Source organism: Myxine glutinosa, chromosome 13, assembly GCF_964187855.1.
Source record: "Myxine glutinosa chromosome 13, kmMyxGlut1.1, whole genome shotgun sequence".
NCBI lineage: Eukaryota > Metazoa > Chordata > Myxini > Myxiniformes > Myxinidae > Myxine > Myxine glutinosa.
The window spans coordinates 12,248,693-12,269,979 of record NC_136273.1 but is presented as its reverse complement, the minus strand read 5'-3'; the positions used below and the strand labels follow the sequence as shown (position 1 = coordinate 12,269,979).

General features: G+C 40.9%; 1 protein-coding gene across 2 annotated transcripts in view; it reads right to left on the bottom strand.

Annotated features, from left to right (window-relative positions):
• Positions 1-21,287, bottom strand: part of ASS1 (argininosuccinate synthase 1) — a 288,173-nt gene that overhangs the window by 67,483 nt on the left and 199,403 nt on the right. For both annotated transcript variants that reach the window (XM_078767097.1, XM_068133811.2), the window contains 2 exons: positions 18,369-18,433; positions 5,990-6,121 (listed from right to left, as the gene is read on the bottom strand). In XM_078767097.1, coding sequence (XP_078623223.1) covers positions 5,990-6,121; positions 18,369-18,433 — 197 coding nt within the window. The remainder of the gene's footprint in view (positions 1-5,989; positions 6,122-18,368; positions 18,434-21,287) is intronic.

Here is a 21,287-nt window from a genome sequence, read left to right as displayed (position 1 = left end):
AGTCTTGTTCCGTTTGTCTGTGGTCTGTCTGGGATAGATAAGATTGTGTTTAAGTGCCTATCTCTTCTGTGCTTTACCTCATACCTTGTAATCTACCCCTTTTCTCCACCACCAATTATATCCTCCTCCGGAGGTCTTGAGAACTGTACCCCTTGTGTCGTTTCATTTATCCCAGTCGTTGTGTCCTTTCCAAATCATTGATTTAGCATAGCGCGACTTGGTCAACGTCGGGTGGAATCGGGTGAGTTGGGGAAGAATCGGGGGAATTGTTAGGTCGCGGCAATACCACCGCTCGGTAAATAACATCTAATCCGCGATCCGTAACAATACCACCGCTCGGTAAATAACATCTAATCCGCGATCCGTAACAACTTACACAATCTACTGAATATTATTTTTGAGAGATACTCTGGGATCTTTAATGTCCACTTCCTACAGACAAACAGGACAGCTGGATTTAACTCCCCCATGAAAAATATAGAACGCACTGCCGCCATTGCTGGCATTTGTTAGTCAAGTTTGAATGTGTTTGGGGATCAAACTAAGATGGTGTGCTGGTGTGCTGCTCATTTGCTACACCTAAATCAAATAGTACATCCTGCTGTCCATTAATTTATGAAACAGAGCTTCATTGTCACCTTCAAGGCTCAGATTTGGCCTTGTAATACCACTTACTGTAGGTGATTGAATGGGTAAGCACTTCCTGATTTACTTCCTCCATGATTCTAATAGCTGATCAATGACATCAAACATTACAATTCCAATGGAATATCTGTTGTTGTTACTTAACCCGGCCATGTTTCTGGGTCTGCATTGGCCATTGGTCCATTGTAGCTGACGAGGTACCAGGGCTTCATTTCGGTGGCTGGACTTGGTAAAGCTAGTTTGCGGAAAAATTTGGAATTTGTCCAGGGTGCCGATGACAATTGCCGATACTTTGCCAAACACACTTTTAACGTGGGATATTTAACGTCTTCCCGCAATCGATGTTGGCACATTTTCCCCCAGACATCCACTCCCACAGATACTCCACTTTTTCTGCAGCAGCCAACCAGCGAAGCACAATAAGCCCGACAATTTAGTTCGGTTGGGAATCAAACACAGACGAGACAAGTCAAAATTGCTATGTTATGTCATTTTGGTGGATCCATGATATCTCTTTCTAGGAATCAGTATTTGGGACAGCACCCTGGCAAAAATAATAAATAAATGGTCAGTTGTCTTGGCATATTAATCATGATCATTCTCTCTGGCTCAGTTTCCATCTTCCTGGAGGTCAGCCAACATTACTGCATTAGAAAAACATGGACATGGTGCAAAAATGGATCTTCTTAACTGCAGGCCTTTGAGCTTGCTTTCAATAAGAAGCAAGGTTATGGAATCTATCATTGCAGTTGACATCAAATATGTGCTTTTCTCCATCGGCCTGATCTCAGGTCGTCAGTTCGGTTTCACACCCGGTAATTCTACCTTAGACAAGCTGCTTCCACTCAACCAACAATGGATGAAAGTCCTCAATCTCCCACATGAGATCAGGGCCGTCTCTCTGGACATATCTCGAACATTTGATACAGTCTGGCACCTCGCGTTTCTCTCCAGACTCTCCACTTATCACATCCAAGGCCAACTCACACATGAATAACTGACTTCCTGGACTTCCGTATTCATCGCTTGGCTCTTAAGAGGATCCTCTCATCTACTCTTCCTGAAAAGGCTGGAATGCCTCAAGACAGTGCCTTGTGCCCATTGTTGTTCCTCATTTTCATCAATGATCTTTGTGATTCCTGGAAAATCCTGCCAATCTCTTTGCTGATGATTCCACCCTTCTCAACATCACCTCTCATCCTTCAGACAGGCAGGGAGCAGCCTCTTCTATCTCTACAGATCTTGATGTAATCAGGAGCCGGTCCACCTCTTGAAATATGTCTTTCAATCCTGACAAATCCCACACATTCGTCCTGACTCTCTGAAAGGACGGTGTAACAAACCCTCCCATCTAAGGTACTGTTACGTTCACACCACAGACAGGTTGGTGGCCTCTCTGCATTCTACCACCTCCTTTTGATGTTGCAACCAATATTTTGGCCCTCCCAGATTTCTGCAGTGTGCACACAGTCTGCCAGTAACAATCTTATTGTTAAACTCCCAAAATCCAGGGTCGCTGCTCACTGCCACTCATTTTTTCCTCCTTTCTCTCACCTGTAGAATCAACTTCCCCAGTCTGTTCAGTCCCATTTTTCCCTCCAGACTTTCAAGGCAGCTGTTCATCACTACTTCAGGTCATTGCCCATCCATACTTGCGATCTCTTGTACCCCAAATTCCCCAATTCCCAAACACTTCCTTTTTCCAGGTTATTGTGATTTCCCCCCTCTCCCTCACCTCTTTATTTTTGTCAGTCTGTCATTTGGTTTGTTCTTTGTATGTTTCATCTCTGTTTCCCCTTCCTCTTTTTCCTGTGTTTCATTCAGCTTGTGTGCAGCTTATTCACCCCCATGGGTCCGTCTCTCCGTCTCTCCGTCGCTCCGTCTCTCCGTCTCTCCGTCTCTCTGTCTCTCTCTCCCTCTCTCTCTCTCTCCCTCTCCCTCTCCTCCTTTCTCTCTCTCCCACTCTCTCACCCTCACTCTCACTTCTATTCTGGTGTTGGTGCTTCACCCTTTCCACAAGCCTGGTGTTGGCTTAATGATTAAGGTGGCTGCCTTAAGATATTAAGGTGTTGAGATTGAGCCCCTGTCGTGTCATCAACTAACACCAGGTGAATTGGCTCAGCCTGTCATCCTTCTGAGTTCGGCAAAATGAGTACCAACTTACTGGAAACAGGGGACACTACATCAGCGCCCAGCCGCGCTTCCAGCAATGTGGTAACCAGCTGCCACAGGCTGCATACAAAGCAATAATAAACCCTTTCCATTTTGTTCCCTTACTTCCTATTTGTAACACCAAGTTATTTGTATAACTGTAAATTTACAGTTATACAAATTACAATTTTTGAGTTTTTAAAATTTTTTTAATAATTGAGGTTTTTTTGTTGTTGTTTTTTTACAGACGCATCTACGGGTTTTTTTTACATAAATATTCATTTACGGTGCTTATTCTTTTCATGCCTACCCCCGAAGGTGGCCGGAGGCATGTTTTTCATTTATGGACTTTATTGCCATTATTGAGATGTGAAATAAAAATCTCAATGAAAATGTACATAAACTAGAGCTTCCAGGGAAGCAGAACTCAACTGAACTGACTGGACAACTTTAAAGTAGGTCAGTTGTCTGTACTAGATTTGACTTAAATGAAAAGCCAACAACCTTGTGTAATAATTTTAAGGTCCTTGTATGGCGGCCATTTTGTGACAGATCGGGTTGACATGCGATAGCAACCTACCTTCTGTGGTAGGAGTCTCACACACCAAGTTTGATCAAAATCCATAAATATTTGTGGACGTTAAAGTCTTAACGTCGTTTCGGAGCTGAAAACAATATGGCGGCCTGTGGCGGCCATTTTGTGACGGATCGGGTTGGAATGCAATAGCAACCTACCTTGTCTGGTAAGGGTTAAACATTCTAAGTTTGATCAAAATCTGTTAATATTTGTGGACGCTAGAGTGTTAACGTCGTTTTCATGACCAAAAACAAAATGGTCGCCTAAGTCCGCCATTTTTCAACGGATCGGGCTGAAATGTAATACCAACCTTGTCCTTGGGGTAAGGATGCTGCATGTCAAGTTTGATCAGAATCAGTTGATATTTGTGGACGCTGGAGTGTTAACGTCGAAAAGTTAACAGACGACAGACGACGACAGACGTCAGACGCCGGAGGGTTCAGTATGTGATGAACTCAACTGGACGGTAGTCCAGTTGAGTTAAAAACCGTAAACGCATCGCTAAAATAAATGAATAAACAAGAAGACGTCATGCAGAGCACAATACTTGCAACATCTACACTCCCCCCTTCCCAAAATAGTTGCCATGGATACATACATAAAGTTGTCCATTTCAATAAAATTTAAATTAAATCTTCATCACAGCTTGAGTCAATCGGATTAAAATTGATGATTTTTTCAATGTCTAATTTTTCAAGCACGATGGAAATGATGTTTAATTTCTCAAGTTAATTGGATGAAAAGTGACGATTTTTCAGATGAAAATTGCTGATCTTAGAAGTTTGACCTTGAATTGACCTTTGACCTTTTGACATCAAAAATAGTTGTTTTCCCAATTCAGTGATCTCGATATGCAAATGCTGTTCAATTTTCAAGTCAATTGGATGAAAAATGGCGATTTTAGAAATATGACCTCAAGATGACCTTTGACCTCCAAAATCAATAGGCTTGTTCCTTATGAACAACCCTACCATCTGGTGAAGTTTCGTGAAGATCGGTTTAAAATTGTGACCTGTCGGCAATTGAAAAACAAACAAACAGACAGCATAACAAGCTCAACTAACCAATATACAGTACATGAAAAATCTTCGATTTTGCAAGTAAGAAATACACATCAATTGATATCTATCAGTAGGTCGGTGATGCTTGCCTATAATCATAAAGCTTCTATTTATTTTGTACGTACATACAAAGCACGGTCTGTTATTGCTTACACAACGTGTAAGCATACCCCACTAATATAAAGTATTGTCGTGTCCCTGGCGATTAAGATCACTAATATAAAGCAGTCTAGATCACTAATATTAATAGATTGTAGTCGAAATCACTAATATTAATAGATCGTAGTCTAAATCACTAATATTAATAGATCGTAGTCTAAACCACTAATATTAATAGATCGTAGTCTAAACCACTAATATTAATAGATCGTAGTCTAAATCACTAATATTAATAGATCGTAGTCTAGATCACTAATATTAATAGATCGTAGTCTAGATCACTAATATTAATAGATCGTAGTCTAAATCACTAATATTAATAGATCGTAGTCTAGATCACTAATATTAATAGATCGTAGTCTAAATCACTAATATTAATAGATCGTAGTCTAAATCACTAATATTAATAGATCGTAGTCTAAACCACTAATATTAATAGATCGTAGTCTAAATCACTAATATTAATAGATCGTAGTCTAGATCACTAATATTAATAGATCGTAGTCTAAATCACTAATATTAATAGATCGTAGTCTAAATCACTAATATTAATAGATCGTAGTCTAAATCACTAATATTAATAGATCGTAGTCTAAATCACTAATATTAATAGATCGTAGTCTAAATCACTAATATTAATAGATCGTAGTCTAGATCACTAATATTAATAGATCGTAGTCTAAATCACTAATATTAATAGATCGTAGTCTAGATCACTAATATTAATAGATCGTAGTCTAAATCACTAATATTAATAGATTGTAGTCTAAATCACTAATATTAATAGATCGTAGTCTAAATCACTAATATTAATAGATCGTAGTCTAAATCACTAATATTAATAGATCGTAGTCTAAATCACTAATATTAATAGATCGTAGTCTAAATCACTAATATTAATAGATCGTAGTCTAAATCACTAATATTAATAGATCGTAGTCTAGATCACCAATATTAATAGATCGTAGTCTAAATCACTAATATTAATAGATCGTAGTCTAAATCACAAATATGAATAGATCATAGTCTAAATCACTAATATTAATAGATCGTAGTCTAGATCACTAATATTAATAGATCGTAGTCTAAATCACTAATATTAATAGATCGTAGTCTAAACCACTAATATTAATAGATCGTAGTCTAAATCACTAATATTAATAGATCGTAGTCTAAATCACTAATATTAATAGATCGTAGTCTAAATCACTAATATTAATAGATCGTAGTCTAGATCACCAATATTAATAGATCGTAGTCTAAATCACTAATATTAATAGATCGTAGTCTAGATCACTAATATTAATAGATCGTAGTCTAGATCACTAATATTAACTAATATTAAGTATATTGCTGGTTTTCGGGCACCATGCTTTCATCGGCCGAAATGACGTACCGTTGTACACTTGCTCAGAAAACTGTCGTCCAAGACTTTCCTTGATACGCCACATCTCTCGGTCCATCGTCATGCCTTCGAGGTCCAGGTGCGCAGCAAGCAAGATGGTTCCACCAGGTGTTTCATATACGCCTGGTTGAACATGGTCAGTGGGTTGGGGGTCACAAAGTAAAAGGTTTAAAAATAAAATCCCATTGTCAAAAATGGAGCAAAAAGGGTGACCTTAGGGTAGTTAGAGTGATGACAAACTGTAGATTTGGCTTATATAGGTCCATATAGATCGCCATTGTTCTTTTACAGAGGCCAATGTTCCTGAAGAGCAGGTCTTCAAGACAGCTGTTCACCTCCATCTCAGATCATCATCTACCATTCCGGTTCAGGCTGGAGTTCCTCAAGGTAGTGTTCTGGGCCCTGTGCTTTTTCTGGTCTTCATCAATGATCTCTCTGTCTGTCTCTCTTGAAAATCCTCTCTATCTCTTTGCTGATGACTCCACTCTCCGCCGCTCCATTCCTCATCCGTCAGATCGGCAGTCTGCAGCCTCCTCACTCTCTGCAAACCTGGACAAAATCACAGACTGGGCAAACAAGTGGAACATGTCTTTAAATCCTAACAAATCTCACACTCTTACTATGTCTCTCCGAAAAGACCGACTGGACAACCCTCCCATCTACTTTCTCAACAATACTCTCCAAGAAATTCTGTCACTCAAGCTTTCGGGTCTCACTATCTGCCATGATCTTTCCTGGGAAAACCACATTTCAAATCTGGTCTCCAAAGCTAGTCGCCGACTGGGCATCCTCTGTCGTGTGAAGTCCTTCCTCGGCACACCTGAGCTCCTCACCACATACAAGGCATTTCATCCGCTCCTGCCTCACACCTCGCTCGGCTTCACGCTGTGGAAAACAAAGCTTTCAGAATCATTGGAATCTCCCGCGATGAAGCTATCTCCAAGGGCCTTTCACTCACTCACCGCAGGCAGGTTGGTGGTCTTTCCGTCTTCGACCGACTCCTCTCCGGCCTTGCTCCCCCAGCTCTCTCTGGGCTCTGTCCCCCCAATATTCCTGCAGGTCGCACAAGATCTGCCTGCAACCCTCTTATGGTTAAACTGACAAAATCAAGACTCTCTGCTCACCTTCACTCTTTCATTCCTCTTTTTTCTCGTATATGCAACAAACTCCCTCACTCTCTTCAATCCCTCTACTCCCTCCAGGTCTTTAAAACAACTGTTCAACACCATCTGTTATCTTCCCCCATCCAAAACCTTGATCTTTTCTTCCACCGTTTATACACCCAAAATCCACATCTTTCAATTTCCGACTTAATTCCTGAAATTCCTTGTAGTGTCAATTTGTTTTGTACCATGTACTCCTTCCCTCCCCTCACCCCCCCCCCCCCCACCCCCCAAGCCCTCACCCTTCGAACAGATCTCCCGATGTCCCTGTTCTCCACTGTTGTGCTTGTGTACTTCCCTCTCTCTCCCCATCTTGTCTCCCGCTCCCTTTATTGTTTTATGTGTCAGTTTATGTTTTTTGTGTTTTATGTGCTCATGTGTGTTTAATGTGCTAGCTCTTACATGAGCCTCGATCTTGTATACAAAAAAAAAAAAAAAGCCCCATTCAAAACCATGATCTTTTCTACACTCGTTAAACCAACGACCTATCCAAATTTTTGCTTCTGCATCCATCTTGACCAACTCTTGCGTTAACCCCTATGTCTCATCACTACCCTCATCCACCTCTTGCGTTAACTCCTAGGTCTCATCACTACCCTCATCCACCTCTTGCGTTAATCCCTATGTCTCATCACTACCCTCATCCACCTCTTGCGTTAACTCCTATGTCTCATCACTACCCTCATCCACCTCTTGCGTTAACTCCTAGGTCTCATCACTACCCTCATCCACCTCTTGCGTTAACTCCTAGGTCTCATCACTACCCTCATCCACCTCTTGCGTTAATCCCTATGTCTCATCACTACCCTCATCCACCTCTTGCGTTAACTCCTATGTCTCATCACTACCCTCATCCACCTCTTGCGTTAACTCCTAGGTCTCATCACTACCCTCATCCACCTCTTGCGTTAACTCCTAGGTCTCATCACTACCCTCATCCACCTCTTGCGTTAATCCCTATGTCTCATCACTACCCTCATCCACCTCTTGCGTTAATTCCTATGTCTCATCACTACCCTCATCCACCTCTTGCGTTAACTCCTAGGTCTCATCACTACCCTCATCCACCTCTTGCGTTAACTCCTATGTCTCATCACTACCCTCATCCACCTCTTGCGTTAACTCCTAGGTCTCATCACTACCCTCATCCACCTCTTGCGTTAATCCCTATGTCTCATCACTACCCTCATCCACCTCTTGCGTTAACTCCTAGGTCTCATCACTACCCTCATCCACCTCTTGCATTGATCCCTATGTAGCATCACTACCCTCATCCACCTCTTGCATTGATCCCTATGTATCATCACTACCCTCATCCACCTCTTGCGTTAACTCCGAGGTCTCATCACTACCCTCATCCACCTCTTGCATTGATCCCTATGTCTCATCACTACCCTCATCCACACCTTGCGCTAACCCCTATGTCTCATCACTACCCTCATCCACCCCTTGCGTTAACTCCTATGTCTCATCACTACCCTCATCCACCCCTTGCGTTAACTCCGATGTCTCATCACTACCCTCATCCACCCCTTGCGTTAACTCCTTTGTCTCATCACTACCCTCAACAACCTCTTGCGTTAACCCCTATGTCTCATCACCACCCATATCCACCTCTTGCGTTATCCCTTACGTCTCATCATTGCCCTCATCCCTTGTTTGTCTGTCTCCATCTATTTTGCCCCTTCTCCTGCTGTTCCTTTTGTTATGTCGTGTCATGATCCTTTCTGTGTTCTAGCTCTTCCACGATCCTCACTCTCTGCCGTCGTTACAAAATACGTGCGCCTGGGCGCTACGTGTACAAAAACTACGCGCTACGTGTACAAACATTTAAATGTTGTGACGGAAACCATTGAATCCAACTGGCTCACTGTCCTGATTGAGTTTGGGAAGTGCCATGACGTGTGTAGCGAAACCTGGGCCCTGGACAAATGGAATCACTACAAATGTACGCACACACATTCAGACATATACATGCGAGTACACACACTTACACGGAGATGCATGGCCGAGGCAACAGGCACAAAGGCACGCTTGTATGCACATGTGAATTGGCAGCCTCACCTCTGTGAACTTCTTGTGCATTGTGTATTTTGATAGGCCAAGAGATAGGTCAGGTGTGGGAACCTGCTCTTCACTGCCCAGTGGGAAGCACCTGTTCCCCCAATTGCTCATCCCTCACTCACCCAAAGTAGAGGGCAGAGACATGACACCGTACAAGATATCACAAGAGCTTAATTAAGTGGAGACTCTGTTGTCCTTTCACTCTTTGAGTGACTCTTGAGCCGCTGTTCACCAGCTTTACATGTGCGTCCGGGTCTCTCTGTTTCTACTATGTCAGTTGGAAGTCCTTAGGCCTCATTGGAATTTACAGGTGAAGCATTTTCTCTAATTTATATGGAATACCTACTTCTTTGGCAAGACCTTTTAATCTTAACTTCCTTGAGCTGGTTTGGAAGCTTCACGTTACCCCCGTTCATGGTCGCGTTTGGCTCGGACTCTTCGGCACTCTCAGAGTCGGACTGAAAATCAACTGCCACAGGTTAACAGGTGGCAACCCTGCTTCCAGCAGTGCAACGTCACGTGATCCGATTCATCTTGAACTATGCTTGCTTTTGTTGCCGACAGGCAGGTCGGAATTTTCAAGGTGACTCGGTCTCCTGTCAGCGGCCGCGTGCTCTGTAAGTGGCAGTTATAGTGGTGCAGTTGGGCGCTGGCTGTCAGGTGCAAATCACCGTGCACCGCGCTGCCTGCTCACACAACCCGGCAATTTGCCCGACGCCGTCGCTCCGCCCGGCCGACCGCCTCGCCAGACCGGGCCCGGATATTCCACGCTGAGTGCAAGACCTCCTCGGACAACCCCTGCACGAGCACATCCGCCAAACAAACAAACGTGAAATTTTTCTTTTCGCCTCAAACAAACTTCCTACTCCTCTCGGCATTCTTTTCGCTTCTGCTTCTTCCTCGATGGACGGCTCCCCGCCGATTTGCTTCACGCAATTTGACTGAGCAGCAGTCTCGGACGAGTCGTTCCGAGGAGTGACTTGCGACACCCGGCAATTATCATCCCGACTCCTTCGCTTCCTCTCCAAAACATCCATTCCTTTAGACCACGCCTCGTTCCTCTCCTTCCCTTCACAAGCGTCAGCCCCTCCTTCGCCATTGCTCCATTTTCTTCCTCCATCCCCGGTGATTAATGGTGCCCCCTGCTGTGCCTTGTCTCTCTGTGACAGAGCAGTGGGAGGAAAATGCCTACACACAGGCCTCCCGCTGAGGAAGGCCTCAACCTGTGCTCTGTAAGCCTGAGGTTTGCGTGACAGGGTTATGCTACTACCACAGCAGCGGCAAACAGTCATGACATCATGTGATGATAACCCTATCTTTAAGCGTCGACAAGTCAGGGCTTGTGAAGTGTTTACAGTTATGGCAACAAATATTCGCCTTTAATAGCTAGATTGTCGAGCTTTTTTTTTTTTTCACGAACCCGAATATCCGGCTAAACCCAAGAGGATATCGGAAAATATTCGATATTGGAATTGTTATAAATATTATTATAAATGAAATTTATTATGAAAAATTTAAATGAAAAATTGAAAAAAATATGAAAAAATATGAAAAATCATATGAAATATCATATGAAATGAAAATCATATGAAAATCATATGAAAAAATGAAAAAGTATTGAAATAAATATTATTGGAATTGATATTGGAATTATTGGAATTATTGAAAATGGTCAATAGGAAATAAATATTGGAAAATACTCTCTCACTAAATTTTTTATCACAGACATTTAAGGCTTTCGGGTATTCAAAGAGCACCTTGGAGGTGTATAAGTTGAACTCGGATCGTAATGGCCGTCAACCCCAGTGACCCAAGACAATGTTCGCATTGCAGAATGATTCGTAATGCTTTATTGATTACTTATAGTTTTGCTGTTTGTGTTTCAATCTGCGCTGTCCTGGTGGCACCGATACCGCACTGGTGCGTCTACCTGTATAAAAGGATGTCAGATGGAGAATAAAAAATTTTGAAACTCTCTTTCAAGACATTTAATGATCACTGATAATTGTTGATGCTGTTGCTCCAAGAAAGCCTGGTGTTGGCTTAGCGGTTAGGGTGCTGGCTTGGGATCCTAGGATCCTGGGTTCGAATCCCGGTCGATCGCTGAATTAACGCCAGGTGGGTTAGACTCAGCCTGTCATCCTTCCAAGGTCTGCAAATTGAGTACTAGTTCACTGGTAAATCCCTGTGTGTCGCAAGAGGCGACCAACAGGGTTGACGGCAGGAAGTGTATCCGGCCATAAAACATTGCTTCAAAAATGGGACCATGGTGCCCAAAAAAGGCCAACCCCTGCTCTGTGGAGAAAAATGGCCTATAAAGGTGATTCTGCTGCTCCAACAAAATGGGTTTAAACGCCTTCAGTATTTCTGCACAAATTGGAGCTTCAGTTAGGTATTTTTGAATTGAGCATTAAGGTACTTCCTCGAATTCTTCATTATCGAACAAGAATGGCACTCATTGGAGCTCATACCTCCGCCAGGCTGAATAGTTTACGTTTTGTATCCACTGATAGGTCGGATCCAGATCAGGACCTGAACCAAGACCTGATTGGCTGGTTGTTGTCGCCTAACTAACTCGTCCACCAAGTTTTGTTATAACTTTTTGGTCCCATCTCTTTTTGGCCCCATCACTTTTTGGTCCCATATCTTTTTGGTCCCATCCCTTTTTGGCCCCATCCCTTTTTGGCCCCATCTCTTTTTGGCCCCATATCTTTTTGGCCCCATCCCTTTTTGGCCCCATCTCTTTTTGGCCCCATATCTTTTTGGCCCCATATCTTTTTGGCCACATCTCTTTTTGACCCCATATATTTTTGGCCCCATCTCTTTTTGGCCCCATCTCTTTTTGGCCACATCTCTTTTTGACCCCATATATTTTTGGCCCCATCTCTTTTTGGCCCCATATCTTTTTGGCCCCATATCTTTTTGGCCACATCTCTTTTTGACCCCATATATTTTTGGCCCCATATCTTTTTGGCCCCATATCTTTTTGGCCACATCTCTTTTTGACCCCATATATTTTTGGCCCCATCTCTTTTTGGCCCCATATCTTTTTGGCCCCATATCTTTTTGGCCACATCTCTTTTTGACCCCATATATTTTTGGCCACATCTCTTTTTGGCCCCATCCCTTTTTGGCCCCATCCCTTTTTGGCCCCATATCTCTTTGGCCCCATATCTTTTTGGCCCCATATCTTTTTGGCCCCATATCTTTTTGGCCCCATCTCTTTTCGTCCCCATCTCTTTTTGTCCCCTGGTGAAGAATCACTTGAAAAATGAAAATATTCCGCTATCTGGATTCGGATCTTCACCAAAATCGAATCGATTCATCCTTGTCACAAACCCAAGCTGCCCACCAAATGTCGTCCAAATCCGTCGATAACTGTTTGAGATATCGTGCTCACAGAAAGACAGACAGACAAACATACAGACAGACAGGGGTGAAAACATAACCTCCGTCCACCTTTGGTGGCGGAAGTAATAAGAAAGTTCATCGAACACCTTACCCACGCAGTCTTGAGAAAAAGGACATGGTAAGGATCTTTTCAACTCTTGCATTGCGTTTCCGAGCATAATGTATATTAGCGTTGTTCGTGAACTTGGAATAAACACGAGTGATGGCAACCATAGGAAGCCGATGGGTCAAAACGAACAGCCCACAGCTGAACCTCCTGCCAACTATTCTCGGAGAAAGTGACGATTTTGGAATGATCTTTGAGAAAAAGATGCATAAAACACAGACGGTTTGGATGAAGTTAGCTCTGTGCTTGCATCACTCGGCACTGCCATTTTGTCTGAATCTCGCACTCACTCTTTCCCGAGGAGGGGGCAGCAAATTTGATTGGTCGAGCCAAAACAAATTCCATGTACTACAAAACTGGAGGTTTTTGGGGAAGTGCAAATTTCGCTCTAACATGAGCCTTGACTCTGTATATGTATAAAAAAAGGCTATTTGTGTTCTACAGTGTTCAAGTATATAATTTAATTGAAATAAAATAAACGTTTTAAAGCTTGTAGGAAAAAGAGCATTGAATCGCAAGTTTACCGTTGTTGCTGCATCGTCTTTTACACCACCCGAGTATTGTCTTTTGCAAGTATTGTCTAGCACGGTAAATTAGTTATTTGTGCCTGTTGTTTATGTCCTTTATGACGTCGCTAAAAACAATACGTTTCCTGCTTGGAATGATTTTCAATTTTCTTTGACACCGGATAGACGACAGAGTAAAAAAAAAAAATCGCACTCATGTCTGAAGGAAGTGGTTCAGTTTAGCATTTTAAAAATGAAATAGGCAAAGCATAGAAAATGAACGAAATCCATTAGAATTAACCTTGAGAGCCCTCTTAAATTACCCTTTAAAACCCATGAGAACCCATTAGAATTAGACTTTAGAACCCTTTAAAACCACCCATTGGAACGCAATATAATTACCCTTTAGAACTCATTGAAATTACCCATTAAAATCCTTTAGAATTACACTTTAGAACCTTTTAGAATTACCCATTAGAACCCATTGGAATTACCCTTTAGAACCCTTTATAATTACCTATTAGAACCCATTGGAATTACCCTTTAGAACCCTTTATAATTACCCTTTAGAACCCCTTAAAATTACCCTTTCGAACCCTTTAAAATTACACTTCAGAATTACCCTTTAAAAAGACACTTTAGAACCCATTGGAATTACACTTTATAACCCTTTAAAATTACACTTCAGAATTACCCTTTAAAATGACACTTTAGAACCCTTTAAATTACCCTTTAGAACCCACTAGAATTACCCTTTAGAACCCTTCCGAATTTCACTGTAGAGCCCTATAAAAAATACCCTTTAGAACCCATTAGAACTCTTTATAATTACACATTAGAACTCTTTAGAATTATCCTTTAGAACCCATTATAATTACCTTTTAGAACCCTTTAAAATTACCTTTTAGAACACCCCTTGGAATTACACTTTATAACCCTTTAAAATTACCCTTTCAAACCCATTGGAATTACAATTTAGAACCCTTTAAAATTACCCTTTAGAACCTCTAGGAATTTCCCTTTAGAACCCACTAGAATTACCCTTTCGAACGCATCGGAATTACACTTTAGAACCCTTTAAAATTACCCTTTAGAACCTATAGGAATTACCCTTTAGAACCCACTAAAATTATCCTTTAGAACCCTTTAGAATTCCACTTTAGAACCCTTTAAAATTACCTTTTAGAATCCATTAGAATTACGCTTTAGAACTCTATAATTACACATGAGAACCCTTAAAAATTACCCTTTAGAACCCATTAGAATTACCCTTTAGAATTACCAATGAGAACCCTTTAGAATTGCCATTTAGAACTCCTTATAATTACCCTTTATAATTACCCATTAGAACCCTTTATAATTACCCATTAGAACCCTTTAGAATTACCCTTTAGAACCCTTTATAATTACCCATTAGAACCCTTTAGAATTACCCTTTAGAACCCTTTATAATTAACCTTTAGAATTACCCATTAGAACCCTTTAGAATTACCCTTTCGAACCCTTTATAATTACACATTAGAATCCTTTAGAACTACCCTTTAGACCCATTAGAATTATCCTTTAGAACCCACTAGAATTACCCATTAGAACCATTTAAAATTACCCTTTCGAACCCATTGGAATTACACTTTAGAACCCTTTAAAATTACACCTCAGAATCACCCTTTAGAATCACCCTTTAGAACCCACGAGAATTACACTTTAGAATTACACTTTAGAAGCCTTTAAAATTACCCTATATAACTTATAGGAATTACACTTTAGAATTACAGTTTAGAACTAGAACGCCACTCAGTAGAGTGCATACTCCCGCCGTGGGTTTAGTTGGAATAATACGTTTTGTTTAACATCCCCTCTCCCCAAAACAATAAATGAAAAAGAAAGTAAGCCCTAACTGTCAGATAATTTATTTCGATATATCTCGAAATTAGAGGAGAAAAACATCATTTAAGAATAAGAAGGGACTCGAACAAAGTATACCCCTTTTGATATACTTTGTTTGCTTGTTTGTTTGATTTGTTTGTTTGATAAATGTTAGCTCTTTCACGAGCCTCGACTCTGTATACAAAAAAAAAAAAAAAAAAAAAAAGAATAAAAGCTTTAATGCAGTAAAACAGAAAAAAATCTTTCCCAAAAAAATTTCCAAAAAAAATTCCTGGATCCGGAATAATATCCTGAGCTTCACCAAAAACTAATCAATTCTTCCTTATCCCAAGGGCAATCATCCCACCAACTTTAATCAAAATCCGTTCAGAACTTTTCCAGATATATTGTTCACAAACACACGAACATACAAACACACACACATACGGACGGACACGATCGAATGCTTTACTCCCTGGCGGGAGTAATAAACCTGAAAATCGCAGAGCCAGAACCAGAATTATTTATTTGGTCTGGGAAGCCATACGAGGTTTCTTCTTCTTCAGCCTCTCGCAACCCTGGGTGAATATGCGATCTTTTTTTTAAAAGTTCGAATTTTGCCAAATCTGTTTTATTCATTTGTTAATATACCTCAGCCATTGACAAATCTGGAACTAAGTCTTTATAAGTTCATCAAATACTGACACCGCGAATGACATTCGCTGAGCTAAATGTTGATATCTCTTCTGAGGTAAAAAAAAAAAAAAAAAAAAAAAACAGTTTTAAAGCATTATACGTATCAAACGATACATTTTATTAATTGGGGAAACCTAATACACACTTTGGTGGTTTTAAAATGACAGAATATGTCTATTAGGAAAAAAAAAATGAACATTGAAGACGACGCTGATAAAAAAAAATACACCGCTCTAACGCATAACCACGAGTTTAAACTACATTTACAACAAATATGAAAACTATTTTCATATCACAATGTTAAATATAGAATATTGTTACGGACCGCGGATTAGATGTTATATTTGCCGAGCGGAGGCTCCGCGACCGAACAGTTATTCCCCGACTAAAACACGATTCAACCCAAATGTTGGCCGTATCGCACCGCAGCTGCTCAATCTGGAAAACTCTAAAGCGACCGAATGCAAAGAGGAAGAAGACGTACAGAAGAGTAACTGGGTTTATTATTCTTCACACATATAAGCAAAAAGAAAGCAGTCATGTTTATTTACAGGGACATGAGACGCAGGTGACACAGTGAAATCTTTAGCTTATCTAACAGGCTTACTTACTACCCAGGGACAAGACAAAAGACAGACTACGAACACACTTACACGGGGAATGATGATAGGGATGGCAGGTGGATGGCTGGCGGGATAGGGAGGTCCAACTGGTCCTGCAGCACGATCGGCTCGTTGGGCAGCCGCCGTTCCTTCGCGGCCCTGCTCCAACTGCCGTCCAGGCCCCACGCTGCTGTGGCTGCAGTTTCGGTGGCTCGAGCTGCTGTAGATGCAGTTTCGGTGGCTCGGGCTGCTGTAGATGCAGTTTCGGTGGCTCAAGCACGCAGCTCAGCTCTGACGACCCAGCTCTTGTCTCCTCCCTCCTTGTCTCAACTCTTTCAAAGCTCATCTCTTTGGGGAACGCCCCGCCGTGGGTTATATAGGCCCCGCCCCTCAACCTTTGCGAACCTCCCCCAAACGTTCTCTCTCCGCCCTCTCAAGCCAAACCCCTTGTTCATGGTTGGTCGAGTGGGGCTGGCTCACTCCTCCCCTCTATGATGAGGTGGAGACATGCCTTTCTTCCCCAACCCTGCCTCGTGGCCAATGGTGGTTGAAGAAAACCGCCCAAAATGCAGTTGGCCATTGAAATGAACTGAAAGGGGATCTACTCTTATTTCACTTGGTACAATGGAGTATTTAAGTTAATGGGAGACACAGCCTTACCCTAAGACACATAATAAGATATAAGCTATCGAACAGGGGTATTCTATGATTGGCTGACGTGGATGCTTTATGGACTAATTACCGAGACGCCCTTTTTATCTTTACACAACTCCGGAGGCAGGAGGCGCAGAATAAACAATAATAATAATAAAACACACAATAAAAAAAAATACTGTCCTCATATCCGCAACAATATATAGAAGATAATGTTAAAAAAAAAAGAGCCCTGCCTTGCAATGGTAAAAAAAACCCTTCAAAAAATTCCTGGATTGGGAATAATATCCTGAGCTTCACCAAAAACTTATCAAAGTCTTCCTTATCCCAAGGGCAATCATCCCACCAACTTTCATCCAAATCCGTTCAGAACTTTTCCAGATATCTTGTTCACAAACACACACACACGGACACGAGTGAATGCATTACTCCCTGGCGGGAGTAATTACACTTTAGAATTACACTTTAGAATTACACTTTAGAATTACACTTTAAAATTACACTTTAAAATTACACTTTAGAATTACACTTTAAAATTACACTTTGGAATTACACTTTAGAATTACACTTTAAAATTACACTTTGGAATTACACTTTAGAACCCTTTAAAATTACCCTTTAGAATCCTTTTAGAATGTCACTTTAGAACCCTTTAAAATGACCCTTTAGAACTCTTTGGAATTGCACTCTAGAAACCATTAGAATTACACTTTATAACCCTTTGGAATTACAATTTAGAACCCTTTAAAATCACCCTTTAGAACCCATCATAATTACACTTTTGAACACTTTATAATAAAAAAGGGTGGGTAACAAAGGTTCCTCTTCATTTTTGACGGACAGGTGGAAGGAAAGACATAGTCAAATATTGAAGCGGCTTCATCGTTTAGAAATGACCTTACTCCTCTGTGTGCATCTTTGCTCGGGATGACATTCCGTCCATTTTGCCAAATTCTGATGAAAGTACTCCAAAACTGCAGGTTCATTTTCAGATTTGTGACTACAGTGTCCAAAATATAACATTTGTTTGAAATTAAGTAGTTCCTTGATCATAGACTGACGTCTGCAGACAAACAGGCAGACAGACCGACAGACAAAGTGAACGATTGCTAAACCCCACTTTTCACTCTACGAGCATGGGGTAAAACAACGGATTGCAGTGGAGATTGCCCTGATAAATGTGTTGTGTGTTTCGCACAACAACAAATATTGTTCATTACAGAATACAGGCAGATTCCAGTGCAGGTGAACAATAGTGCAAACAGGCAGACAGTCAGGAGAGACAGGTAGCATCGACCTCACCTCGGGACTTCATCCCAGTGAAGCGGTTTTCTATTATATCATCTCGGCCCACTCCATGCTTGCTCCTGTAGAGTAACAAAAATAGAACCTCCATTAAAATAATTCCTAAAATAGTGAGATAAACCACGTCAGCACCACAATATCCATTTCGGTGACGCAGCATGGTAAAAGCGCAATACTCTGTGTTTGCTGTAGGCAATGATTCTACATTATCCTACAACTAATTTTCTCAACTAGGTGTTGACAGGTATGCGCACTATGGTGAGACAAAGAGGTGAAGCAACGTTTTTGGTGTGAACTCTTCTTTAAAGCGATGGAGAAGTTACATTATCTTCACTGTTGAAGCGGTATTTTTTGATACAGAGCATGTTACCTGTGTACACCAATTGTTTGTACTATTGTGCAAGAGGTATCCTGCTTTTTCATTGGATGAGGATTATATGCAGTTGTAGGACACAATGAATATTTTAACAAGAAAACGTCATGCGTAGCACGATACTTGCAAAATACGCCCTCCCCCAAAAGTTTACCATTGATACAGCAAATTGTCCATTTCATGAAGATTTAAATTTACAATCTTGATCAAAGCTCGGGTCAACAGGATGAAAAGTGACGATTTTTCAGATGAAAAATGATGATTTTGGAAGGTTGACCTTCAGTTGACCTTTGACCTTTTGACCTCAAAAATAGTTAGTTTCCCTATTTAGTGACTCAATGTGCAAATGCTGTTCAATTTTCAAGTCAATTCGATGAAAATAGAGGATTTTAGAAATTTGGCCTATGTTGACCTTTTGGCCTATGTTGACCTCAAGAATACTTGGTGGTTGAATTCAGTGACCACATATGCAAGTCCTCTCCAAATTTCAAGTCAATTGGATGAAAATTGAGGATTTTAGAAATTTGGCCTATGTTGACCATTTGGCCTATGTTGACTTCAAAAATTCTTGGTGGTTGAATTCAATGACCAGATATGCAAGTGGTCTTCAAATTTCAAGTCAATCGGATGAAAATGGAGGATTTTAGAAATTTAGCAAAGTTGGTGACCTTTGGCCTATGTTGACCTTTTGACCTATTGACCCCAAAAACAATAGGCTTCTGGCATTTGACCAACTCTACCACTTGGTGAAGTTTGGTGAAGATCGGTTGAAAATTGTGACCTGTAGGCCGGTGACAAACTAACAGAGTCACAAACACAACCGACCAATATACTTGAAAAATCTTCGATTTTGCAAGTAATAAATAACTAGAGCGGCACTCATAGTCATGGGGCACGTAATCTCACCTTGTACTTCATTCTTAACAATCTACTATTATGGCCCATATACCTGTATCATCCATGCACCCCGTTACACATAGTTTCGTGGTGTGGGTTATGAACCTCATAAATGTAATTATTCACACGTCGAGTCATAGATCAGACATGAGCAGTGCCCTCCATAAGTATTGTAAGAGTGAAGTGAAATTTTTTTGTTATTACTTATGCTCAAGAAATTTGTATTTGACATCAAAAGATGAATATGAGGCAGGAGGTCGGCTTTTATGTCTTGGTATGTCTATGTATATATGTTTTCCCATTGTAGAAAAATAGCACTTTTTATGTCCAGTCCCCCCATTTTAGGTAAGTATAAATATTGGAACACATTAACTTAAAGTAAATTAAAGTAGTATAACATTTAGCATGTGGTTGAATATCCTTTGTAAGCAATAACTACATCGAGCCTGTGAGTTGCGACACATCGACATCACCAAACTCTTGGTATCTTCCTTTGAGATTCTTTGCCAAGCTTTCACTGCAGCCATTTTCTGTTGTTGTTTGTTTCGGGGGTTTCTGAATTTAGTCTCCTCTTCATCAAGTGAAATGCATGATCCATTGGATTTAAATCAGGAGATTGACTTGGCCAGTCTAAACCTTCCACTTTTCCCCTGATGAACTCCTTGGTTGCGGTGGTGGTATTTTTGGGTCATTGTCTTGTTTTATGGTGAAGTGCTGCTCAATGAGTCTGGAGGAATTTTCTTGTACATAAGCAAACAAAATGTTTCCCTACACTTCCAAATTAATTCTGCTGCTGCCATCATTAGTTACATCAATAAAGATGAGTGAGTCAGTTCCAGAGGCAGCCATGCAAGCCCAAGCCATGACACCACCTCCACCATGCTTCATAGATGAGAATGTGTGGTTTTGATCATGTGCAGTTCCTGCCTTTCTCCACACTTTCACCTTTCCATCACTTTGGTAAAGGTTTATCTTGGTCTCATCTGTCCATGAAACTTTGTTCTAGAACTCACTGGCTGGAAACTGGAAAGGAAACTGGACTCACTGGAAAGGTCTCCTGTGGACTTTTTGGCAAATTATAATCTTCCTTTGTATTTGTGGTGCTAATGACAGTTTGCATTCAGTAGAGAGTCATTTGTTAAAAAATAAAACGAGAACGGCACTCAGTAGAGAGCATACCTCCACCTGGTTGGCCATGTCACTCAATGGTGAAGATTCACTTTTAAAAATTATACTAGCTGGATCCGGATCCGGAACCAAAATTGAATCGATTTTTCCTCGTCACACACACAACCTGTCCAACAAGTTTCGTCCAAATCCATCTCTAACTTTTTGAGATATCCTGCTATGTATCGTTTTTGGCCCTATCCCCCAATGGTGAAGAATCACTTAAAAATTAAATAACTCTCATATCCGAATCCATATACAGATCTTCACAAGCATTGAATCGAATCGTCCTTGTCAGACACCCAATCGGTCCACCAAGGTTCATTCAAATCTGTCCACAACTTTTTGAGATATCCTGCTATGTATCGTTTTTGGCCCTATCCCCCAATGGTGAAGAATCACTTTAAAAATTCTAGTAGCCGGATTCAGATCCGGATCTTCACCAAAATCTAATCATTTCGTCCTTGTCACATACATTA